General features: G+C 24.3%; 1 protein-coding gene across 1 annotated transcript; it reads left to right on the top strand.

Moving 5' to 3' along the window:
* The first annotated feature begins 702 nt into the window (after nt 1-702).
* Nucleotides 703-10,983, top strand: LOC145845885 (calsyntenin-1-like). The gene is made up of 16 exons (XM_082952902.1): nt 703-800; nt 1,272-1,400; nt 1,655-1,877; nt 2,047-2,249; nt 4,330-4,512; nt 4,627-4,673; nt 4,991-5,186; nt 5,495-5,640; nt 7,106-7,277; nt 7,618-7,780; nt 8,308-8,438; nt 8,498-8,700; nt 8,863-9,007; nt 9,360-9,502; nt 10,271-10,457; nt 10,600-10,983. Exons 1-10 carry the CDS (start codon nt 743-745, stop codon nt 7,749-7,751), a joined length of 1,491 nt encoding a protein of 496 aa, XP_082809028.1. The 5' UTR covers nt 703-742; the 3' UTR covers nt 7,752-7,780; nt 8,308-8,438; nt 8,498-8,700; nt 8,863-9,007; nt 9,360-9,502; nt 10,271-10,457; nt 10,600-10,983.
* The last annotated feature ends 566 nt before the right edge of the window (nt 10,984-11,549 follow it).

Raw genomic sequence — 11,549 nt, 5'->3', positions numbered from 1 at the left:
TAGTTACTTAACTTTAAAGTTAAAAAAAGTATCAGAAAACTACTGTTTACTAGAATTTAATCAAAAGCTAATTGAAGTTGAATTTTATTTAGCCAAAAGTTTTTTTATTGTATTTTTGATTAAATTAAGTATCAAGAAAATTAACTTTAATTTTTAGCAAATTTTTAGTAAACATATTGAAAAATGTTTAGATATTCTAATAATTATATTTTATATTAAAAGTATAAGAGTTATATTAACGCTATAATTAAGAAAAAATATTTTAAAGACCTTTTTCGACACAAAAATTTTGTAAAACTACTGGTTTTTGAACCTTTTAATTCATATTCAAATTATTTGTTTATTTAAAATTTTTCAAAAGATATGGAAGACAATTTTTCATATAATTATTCTTTTTAATTTATTAAAATATAGTTTCTCTGTAGTTTTAAAGTTAGTACAAGCTATAATACTATCAAAAATATAGAAATCTCGGTATACCTCTTGAAATTTTTGTGTTTTCTATTTAGCTTGTTAAAACTTAAACCTAAGTTTTTCATAATATCAGTTTTAGAGAAATTATCACCGCTTGTGGTCATTAGTTTAAAGCATTCCACAAAATCTATGAAAAAATCCAAATAATTCATGAGGGAAAATCAATTGTGCGTACAACTATTTTTTATAGAGTTATATTAGCTTCAGTTTTCGATATAAATACTTAGAAGAAACTATTTAATGGACAAGTAACTCTGAACAAATTATAATGAATTCTATGATTTTTAAAACAGTTTTGCTTCTCATAGGAATATTAAGTTGCTCTGGTAAATAATAATTATAAATATTTCAAAGAAAGCTGATTGTTTTAATACATGACTTTTTTTATGAGATTATAACTAACTTAGTACTTTGTTAACTTTAGTTTTATCTTTCTGTTTTATCAAGCAGAGTAGGTGACTGTGCAGTAATTATTATTTAAAAAGCTTTTTTTTGTGCGAATAGATATTAAAAAAACGCATATTGAAATTTTTTTTATGGTTTTACTAAGCTAACAAAGCGTAAAGGTAATGAAAACTAAGTTAAACTTATATTAATAATAAGAAGTTTACTTTTTATTATTTAATAATATTTAAGATTGGATCTAAAAAATATATTATTTATAATAAAAACTTAGTAAAAGTATCTTTAAACCTTGTCTAAAAATAATAAATAATTATAGCTTACTGTTTTGACTTACTTCTTTTTTTTTACAAAAGAATATTTAAAAAATGATAAATATTAAAAAATCCTTGTAGGTCACAGAAATAGGCACCGACCGCAGTTATCTTCTAAGGAATACCATGGTGTAATTGATGGAAACACTGTGAATGTTATCCTTAACCCTCCTTTGTTCGCCCAGGATAAAGACTCACCAAACTACTCAGGTATTAAGTATAAAATTGAGTTCTCTTTAAAGTTCTAAGCCGGAACAAAAAAAAATTAAAAAGAATGTGTTTGTAAACAGTTTTGACGTTTGTTTCAAACTATTAAACTTAAATAGAATCAATGAAGTATTGTAAAATTTGATAGAATTGTGATATCATTTAATTTTAAACTAAAAAAAATTAAACTTATCAAGATATAACAACTAATAACCTCCAAATAAAATTCCATTTCATCAAATAAACCTTCTGCAAAGGTAAAATTTGTGATTTTGAGCTGACGAATAAGGATGGAAAATGGCTACCGTTCGGAGCTTTTGTTTTAGATGTCAGCTTGGGACAGGCAAGCATCCAATTAAAGGATGATGTTGGATTACTGAGTTGCAAAAACCAATCAACTTACGAGTTTTACGTTGCCGCTGTCGATTGTGGATGGAAAGTCTCTAGTGGAATAACTAAAGGAAGAAAAAAATCAAAAAAGTACGAACTGTGTTTTATAACTGTTGGAAAAGTGATTATATAAAATTGAAAATATTGTAGAATGTTCGTTAATTACTTTTACTGCAAACTATTGTGTAACTAATTTTTATATACATAAAAAAGTAGTATGAAATGATAAGTTAAATATGAGTGAATTACTATAATTCAGATCAAAAGTGCAAGTGAAGGTGATAGATAGCAATGAACACGACCCAATTATTGTTAATTCACCATCTTCAATTACTGTTCACGATAACATTAATGTTAATGATTCTTTACTAAGGCTAGTAGCACGTGATGATGACTGTGGTGAAAAAATTTGTGGTTTTCATATTATAAACAACCAAAAGTATTTTAATATTTCTGACACAGGTAATTTTCGTTTTGAAAATGTACTAAAGATAATTTTAAAACTGTTTTGTTACGAGCTTAAAGGAAATTCATTTATCATTTTTAGTAGTTTATACATTTATAAAACAATAACAGTTTACTATTATTATATACAAGATTAAAATTAAAGTATAAACAAGTTTATTAAACAAAATTGTAAAGTTTTTTAAATAAAAAGCTAAGAAATTTTTTGTTATTCTAGTTTGTTTACTGAAAAGTCATTACTATATAAAATTGTAGGCTAGTTTATAATATATAAAGTATGCGAGTCTTTCAGCTAATTTTATATCGATTCGCCGCATTAAAAAACAGCTGACATACGTACTTTTAATTGTTTAAAGATATTATACTAACATTTGTTAAGAGAAATTAAAATATCAGTATTTGACTTGTACAGTTATAAATTATACATGTAAAAATAATTTTTAAGTATTTATATTTTAAGTTTGAAGCAATTTAAAATACTATTACTTAGTTTAAAATGTTTATTTTTTACTAAGTTAGATATTTAAACAGGAGAAGTATATTCACTACAGTATTTAAAAGTCTCTGATGTTGATCAAAAGTTTGACATTGAAGTAATGGCCAGAGACTGTAGGGGTAAAAGTTCATTAATTCACAATATTGAAGTATATATAAAAAAGCCATGTATTCCTGGATGGAAAAGTAAGTTAATTTTTGTTAATAGTATTTTTCTCCTTAAAATATAACAACATGTCAGAAAATTAGCACTGTGTACTTAAATAATTTTAAGTGTCTGTTTAACTTATATTTTATATAAGTCTTCTACAAATACAAAATGTTAATTTAGGTATTTTTAGTTTCATAAAAGTTTTCTTAAGGTTTAAGGATAAATAACAAAAAAACATAGTAATATACAAATAAAGTATAGTTTTTTGAAAACTAACACAAACTTACTAATAAAACATGTTTTGTAGTATATATTGTATATTGAACGACAAAAAACGCTCAAAAAGTTTGGTTTAAAGGACCTGGTGCACGAAAAAAACCTTCCGGTTATCGAGTCATACACCAGAACAGTTTAACGTCATGTCCAGGATTAATACGTTTATAAAAACAAATTTTTAACTGCTTAAGTAACTGTTATCTTTAAAAATTTAATTTTTTGGTAAACCTTAATATAAAACTATAACGTAGCAAAAATACTCTTTATTTAAACGGAAATTACTAGAAATTGACAAACTATTTTACATAAGTCAACTTTTATCGTAAAATTTTAGGTTTTAATAATTATTTGTATATTGGTTAAAATGTTTGAGAATAACTTTCTCAACAACGTTCTAAAGTATGAAAAATATGTATTATAATAAATCATATATTAGACTGGATTGTTAAATATAGTGATAAATCATGTTTTTTATAGATTGTAAAGTTTAAGTATTTGATACACTTATACTTAGCTTAAAGAATTTATAGTAAACATAAAAGTTTAAAGACTATGCAAAATTCTAAATAATGATTTTTTGTTTTGGATTGTGATACGTTATTACTCGTTAAAAAGCATTAAAAATTTACTAAAAACGGTTTGAGACGACTATACATTGTAAGCAAGTATAACTGTGCAATTTAAAACTCATATATTATTTATCTTAGTGCCATGTTAAGGAAAAACTTTACAGCGAAGCAGATCTAAGTTTTAAGACTATTTTTTTAGAACTCTTTATTCTAAAAATATTTTAAATATGTTTTGATAAATGTCTAACAGAATAATATATATTGTAAGTACTTAATCTTTAATACATTAAATATAATGTGTTTGTTGATAAACATGTGTAGCTTTTTCAAATAAACTGGAATTTAGCGTTGAATCTATCGCCAGTTAATTTTTTTCTCAAGGGAGTTTTCTTACACGACATACTGAAACAACAATAATATTAGTTTTATATTTAAATCGAAAAATATTGTGTAAGTCTTAAAAAGTAATAAGAAGTTTTAAACTACTAAATTAGTTTATACATTTTTAGTCTTAGTATTAAATAGTTTATTATTATTATTATTTAGTATTTGCAAAGAGTAATCAGAAAAAAACGTTTATTTAAAGATTTAGAGCCTGTGATTCCAGTAAATTCAAACGAAAAAATTTTTCAAATTATCAAGCATTTACCGAAATTAGAGACTTGCACAAATTTTAACGAGTCGGTAGAAGTTGAAGTTACTGCAGGGTTGCAGTTTGACCATAAAGAAAATTTTGAATGCTCCCCGCAGCTGCTTAAACAAACTTGTGGTAAATTATTCATTCAAAATATTCTTTTTCGTAAACTAGTCATTGCTGTAACTTGGATTATAAGTTTATAAAATTTTAAATAAGCTTTAATTGTAATCAACAAATAAATTTTAGCAAGAAGAAAAAATGTAAGTGAAATTTTATCCGTTCACAAGACAAATGTAAGTTTTATTTTTTCTTATATATTTAATAGCGAAATAACTGAGCTTTAATTAAGTTGTTGTTTTATATAAATAAACGTTTAGTAGTTTTTTACCTTGCAAAGTGATTTTAGAATCGAAAAGACGAGCAGTGTTTGATAAATACTTAGAGTATTGGTACTTACTAAAAACTATTTTCACTTAAACAATAGATTCATATACATATGAATACTTTAAGTGATACATTTATGTTTTGTACTTTTTTTAGTTATATAGTTTTTTTTAGTAAATAAAACACATCTCTAAGCAGTGTAGTCATTAAAAAATTTTCTTGATAGAATTCGTCTTCAAGTCAGTCTTATCAGCTTACTGAAAAAGACTTTATTACTAAACTAAGTGACAGAAAGTCTACCTTTCTCAATAGTATTGATTGGGATGGTACCACACAAATTTCGTTTACAATGGAACTTTTTGATTCTAGTTTATCTAAACTAGGAGAGAAACGAACCATTTTGTGCAAATCAGATGAATCAGGTATTTCTAAATGACTAAAGTTCTTGTAAAACATGAATAGATTATAGACATATATTTTGTAATTTTTTTGCAAAGTTATATATTGCTGTAGAAAAAAAATCTTGAAGCTTATTAAAAAAATATGTTTATTCTAAGTTTTCATCCGATTTCGTTAATTTTTTTTTGATAAATACACTTCAAAGTTTTTGTTCACTAACATTTAAAAAAATAAGATTTTATAGATTTAATTGCCATATTTCTTTAATAACATTATAACAATTTATAGTATAATAGCTACAACTTAAAAAAAAAACATAAATAATTTTAAGGTCATAATCGACACCATATAGCGATTTACGTGCAAAATTGTCATCTTATGTTATTGATTAGGAAAAAGCCAAATGGATACAAAAATCGACTAGATATAAAGCAACAAAATCCAGCTGAGTGGCATTGGAAGTTAAACGACGAGAGTGTTAGAGTTATAAGTATTTTAAAGTTTAGATTTAACAGGTCTTTTATACAAGCTGTACTTTAATATGTACTTTTTATTAACTTTTAAAACTGATATGTTTATCAGTTATTATTTCCATAGTACATAAAGGTAGATGTTGTTTAAAAAAAAATTCAAATATAGTAGCAAACCCCTTATTACTTATTTTTGTTTGTACAACGTGTATAGTTTATTTTTTGTAATATTAAACGTATTTTTAAGTTTTTTTAACTACATTTCTAATAAAAATGAAATCTATTAATTTCGAAGTATTAGAAATCTTATACAATAAAATTGTTTTGACTTGCATTATTGTTTATTGTTTATTGAACGACGAAAAATACGCTCAAAAGGTTTGGTCCAAGGACCTGGTGTACAAAAAACCTTTCGGTTATCGAGTCATATACCAGAACAGCTTAACGTCATGCCCAGGATTACTTAATACTTTTGGTAATTAAGTGCAAACCAAAGTTTGGACAAGTTTTGCATAATACTTAAATTTTATTCAAATTTTTATTTTTATATATTCGTAAAAATAAACACTCAAAACAAACTTTAAAATTCGAAGCTTGAATTATAAATTGAAAATGCTGAAGTTTATTTTAAGATGACGTTCTTCATACTTATGCATAATTTAGTATTTTCAAGTGAAGCTCAGACATTTTTTACCTTTGTTACCGATAAAAATCTTAAATAATTTCAAATCTATGTTGACTTGTTTTGTGTAAGCTTTTAATAGAAAATTAATTATTACTTTCTTATAGATTTCAGTCTAATTTAAAAAGTTCTTTGGTATAGTAAGTATTAAATAATATATCGCGCTACACTTCTTTAGGGAATTTTTTTATTATTTATAACAGAAAAAAATGTGTTTTTTTTTTTTGAAAAACCTTTAAACGCTTGAATTTTTTTATTATTTATAAACAAAACAATGTCTAAATTTTTTGAAAAACCTTTAAATGCTTTACCTTTAAACATTTGAAATTTTTACATAATCGTTCACACTTCAAATTATAAAACTTGGCTTTTTACAAAAGTACTTGGATAAGTAAAATAATTTTTTTATTACTGTATGCAGTTTTACTGTTGTTGTTAAATAAGTCGTTTGAGTTTTAAGGTATTAAAACAAGTTAAAAAACTTTAAACTTGTTGATACTTTTAAAAATGGTTTAAATAATAAATATAACGACATTTTAATTCAAATTTTTAAAAATTGTTTATTAATGAAATAGTTTAATAAAAAATGGATATGAAAAAAAGCATGAAAAACTGATAGTAAAAATTATTAACTTGCATCTAAACAATTGAAACGTTTTTAATTGGTGTTGCTTAGATATCTAGATTAGGCTGTTAAAGAAGAACTGTTTCAATACAAAGCTGAAAAGCTTTACAAAAAAGTATAATTCAGTTTTTTCAAACATGACTCATAATTGTTTAATTTTTTAAGGATGGAAACTGTAACAACATAAAATACGAAGTTTTACTCAACATTGATTACCCAAATATCAGTTTGTACATAAACAATGTGAGTAAAAAGCCTTTTCTTATAGCTGACGATTATCCTTTGCACTTAAGTAAAGTTTCTTCTACTGTTTGGAGCGTTGGAGCTGCTTGGGAAGGTCTAAAAGTTAAAGTTACTTAATTTACCTATCTTAAGAAACACTATTATTGTTATAAAATAAAGTTGAGCTTTTTGTAAGTGAATTATGTATTATTTACATCAAAAACACTTAATAAACTAAAACGTGTTTTTACATAAGTTTATTAAGTATATTTTAAGCTATCTCGTATAACAAAAGTTTAAACTAATAGCATAGAAATAGTATTTGTTTTATTCAGTTTTTTGAAAGTACTCTTTTGTGTATAAAATTAAATCAACTATTCATCTTTTTGACAATAACTAACCAGTAAAATATCTTGAAAGTATTCTATTAAAACAATATTTTAGTTATTTTTCAGGAAAAGAATCCATTTATAATCAACACTTTTATGGTAAAATAACTAAATTACTAGTAAGTCATGGTAAGTTAATGTCAAAAAATGAAAGACAATGTTTAACATTTTGCCAAGAAGGTATCAAGTTTTGGGGTTAGAAAAATCAAAAAATGTTATCGTTTCAAAGGTTTGTATACGTTGAAACCATTTTCTCTTGATATTCATAAAACGATCAATGTTTTAAAACAAGATAAGCAGCAAAATCAGAACTTAGCCGAGATTAAAAAAAAAAATATGCATATAACTTTTTGTGTCTAAATACTAGTATTTTATCAATTCAGATTTTTATTAATGACTATATTAACTAATATTAGTATGTTCTAAGTTGTTTACTATATAAAATGATTTTTTTTAATCTAAACGCTTATTTAGTACTATCGAAAAAAAAGTTTAATGCAGTAATTTAAAACAAGTAAAAATGATGAAAAATAATAAAAACAATTACTTATTTTTTATACAGTAAGTGATAAATGTTTGTATTTCAATGAAATCTGTATTTAATATATTTTTTATAAACTTTTGTTTATACTGAAAGTTTTAAAAATAAAAAAACTTAACTAGTATTTTGTGCAGCTATGGCATAACCATTATATGATACGGTATAAGACACTATTTAACTAAATTAAAGATTATTAATTTTTAATTTTTCGACAGGGCTACCAAGAAACGAAAATTTTAGAAAATTTGTCTGAACTACCTCTTAAAATGGGATTTTTAAAGTATAAAAATAGTTTAAAGAATCTTGAAGTTATAAATCGAACTATTATTTTATCTACTAAGCTCAAGTGAGTTTTAAATTGAATGGAAAGAATAATATTTTAAATTTACTAATTAATACTTTTAGTTGTCCAGCACAATTTTCAGAAGACTGTCCTAAAATAAAGCCCGTTTCGATTAAACTTCAACTACAACTAGATGTTCCTAATTATTTATATGTAGTAGGTTTAAACTATAAAAACGTCGTGTTACCACTTAAAGAAGATGTCAGTCCGTTTCAAGATGTACTAATAAGACTTAAAAGTTCCGAAGAAAATGAGCTTGCATTAGGTTTTTTTGATATTAAAGAAACTTATGGAAATATAAAAGCTTTTTTAACTTTGTTTGATTTTGAAAGGTTGTTTAGTTAAAACAAAATTTTATAGGTCTTTAAGTTGATGTGGTTTGTTTAACTTTTAATTTTAAGTAGCTGGATTTTAATTTATTCGACAGATTCAAAAGAAAAAATAAGACGTTGCGAAGTAACTGTAAAAGGAGAAAACTCTAACAGCTCTTTGTTACATTTGAACAAAAAATGGTTAAAGAAAAAAAGCATGAATTTTTAAAAAACAAAAAAATATTTATATTCTTTCAGGAAGTAAGAGAAATATGTTTATTAGAATTTATAAATTTTTTATTTAAATTAATATTATAAAAAACAGTACGGCACAGACTGTTTGAAAAATATAGTCTATGTAATACAGTATTTTTTCTGTATAAAATATATCAGCTCGTAATTCAGTCCGGATTTTTAAAGCATTAGCAATAAAATATTTCAAAGTACAATAGTTTTAAAAATAAAAACAATTATAATAATTTTTTCTAAATAATCTTTAAAAAAAAACAACTAAGGGATTAGCCTCATTTGTTAAATGTTAATATTGCTTTGTTGTTTGAATTTTAATAAAAACCTTAGAAATTGAAAAAAATTGTTATCAATAATGTTTAAGGAGATTCAACTTTGGAAACATACCAGGAAGGACTAAGAAGCATTTTAATTAAAAGGTCTACCTCCATTAACGAAAAGTCTTTAGTTTTTGACATAGAATGTAAAGGAAAAGCGAATTCTTTTAGTAAAAATTTTCCACTTAAAGTAAGCCTAAAGTAACTTATAGAGTATTTTTTGATTGTAAAATTTACCTATAATCTAGTATTTAACAAATTAAAAAAAGTATCAACTAATTTTTTTTTTTAAATCAAACTTTTACATCACTAATTTACACTTTACCATAATAATACATAATGAACTCAATAAGATCAAAATCATTGAGGATGTAATGTACATATATGTGGTTACATAACAATTCAAATCCGACAACTCAAATTCTGACCATTTAAACTCTTATAAAAATTTTACAACGACCACATCTCAAAAAATACTTAAACTTGATACAAATAAGAAATGCTAATGTAGGTCTTGTTGTTATGATTTAATTAATAGAATAAAATGAAGTAAATATTTATAAAAAACTAAAAGTAGCCATGTTTTGTTAATATTACAACTCATTCAGCTATTTTACAAAAAAAAAGTTATATTTTGAAAAAAAAAGTGGTTCATGTATATCTAATTAAAAAAATAAAATAATGATGGTTAAAAATATTTTGATATAAGTAGATTTTTAATACGATAAATCAAACTAATTCAAAATTATCAGAGTTTAAGTTTTCGGAACTTTAAATATCAGAATTTGAATAGTCGTGCACCCCATATCTATGATGTATTATATTTATTACATTGTTCTCTAAAATTTATCGTTAATTTTATTTATATTTATATTGTATTATTATTTACTATATTATCATGTTGTTATATTATTTAGATAATTAAAGTTTACTTTGAGTATATGTTTTGTTCATAAAGGTTGATTTTAAATCGAATAATGAAGGAAGTACAGAATCTAGTGTTTTAGACGAAAGTACAGTAGATCATTACACTACAGTCGAAAACAAATTGATAACTTCTACAAAAAAATTGTATGATGTTAAACCAACTCCTTCAAAAGTTCAAGATCACATCAAAGTGTCAAAAGAACTTCTTACAAACAAAGGTAGCACAAGTAAATAGTTCAGTTTTCGAGAACCACTTAAAAAACGTATTATTTGATTAATATTTTTATCTTTAGTAAGTTTTAGTAAACTTGTAAAGTTAAGTAAAAAGAAGGTTTTTACTACTTCAATACCACTTTCTAGAATATCAAACAAAGACAGAGCCTAATAAGAAAAATCTATATATTGATGACGACCTAAACAAGCCTCAGGGTCTACTAGTTTTTAACAACGATAAAAAACCATCAGTTGAAACAAAAAACAACGACGTTAACCATCAAAATAATCCAATTAAAAGATACAGTTCTGCAGCAGTTCACAAAAAAGATCAACAAAATGCTGTACCTTTTGTTGTTACAGGAATCTGCGTTGTCCTATTAGTTGTTTTGGCAATAGCCGCGCTCATCCACAGTAAGCTTCACAACCGCGAAGTTTCTGAAGACAGCACTCACCAACTAACCGACGAGGTGGCAGCAAAAAGCGACGATGACATGGATTGGGATGACTCTGCAATGACCATCACTGTGAATCCCCTCATTGTAAGTCAGATTTTTATGAAAACTTATTATAAGAGAACAATTATTTTTTCTCAGCTTGAGTTCAAGGAGTAGCTACAGGTTTAATATTAAATTTAAGATTTTATGTATGGTTTTAAAAAAAGTTATAGATTTTTATTGAACGAGAAAAAAAGACTTTAAAATACTTGTTCCCATGACCTAGTGTACAAAAAACCTTTGGATTTAAATTAAAATTGAAAATTCCTACAGGAAGAAACATTCTTTTGTAAATAATTCCTTTAAATTTTAAGTTTGAAGTTTTTATGAACTTAAAACATTTGAAAAATAAAACTTGTTATCAAAAAGTTTAGTTTTATTAAAATCAAACAAATATAAAAAGGTTCATATTTTCAACACATTAAAATGAAAAAAAAATATATATATTTATATTTTATAAAATACTTTACAGTTCTTTGTCCATAAGAAAATTATTTTAATAAACTTTTTTTACTGGAAACAGACTAAAGTTTTTCTATTTTTGTTAAAGTAAATACTTTTTTTAATAAATAATTATTAAATAAAAATAAAGCTCCTAGT

Source organism: Thalia democratica, unplaced genomic scaffold (genome assembly GCF_965202585.1).
Source record: "Thalia democratica unplaced genomic scaffold, ktThaDemo2.hap1.1 HAP1_SCAFFOLD_196, whole genome shotgun sequence".
Classification (NCBI taxonomy): domain Eukaryota; kingdom Metazoa; phylum Chordata; class Thaliacea; order Salpida; family Salpidae; genus Thalia; species Thalia democratica.
Note: the sequence above shows the minus strand (reverse complement) of the source record. Positions and strands in the feature narration are given on the sequence as shown.

Coding starts and splice junctions, on each gene's coding strand:
- LOC145845885 (XM_082952902.1), top strand. CDS start 743: ATGAATTCTATGATTTTTAAAACAGTTTTGCTTCTCATAGGAATATTA. Junction 2,250..4,329: donor TTTTAATATTTCTGACACAG/GTAATTTTCGTT, acceptor GTTTATTTAAAG/ATTTAGAGCCTGTGATTCCA. Junction 5,641..7,105: donor GGAAGTTAAACGACGAGAGT/GTTAGAGTTATA, acceptor TAATTTTTTAAG/GATGGAAACTGTAACAACAT.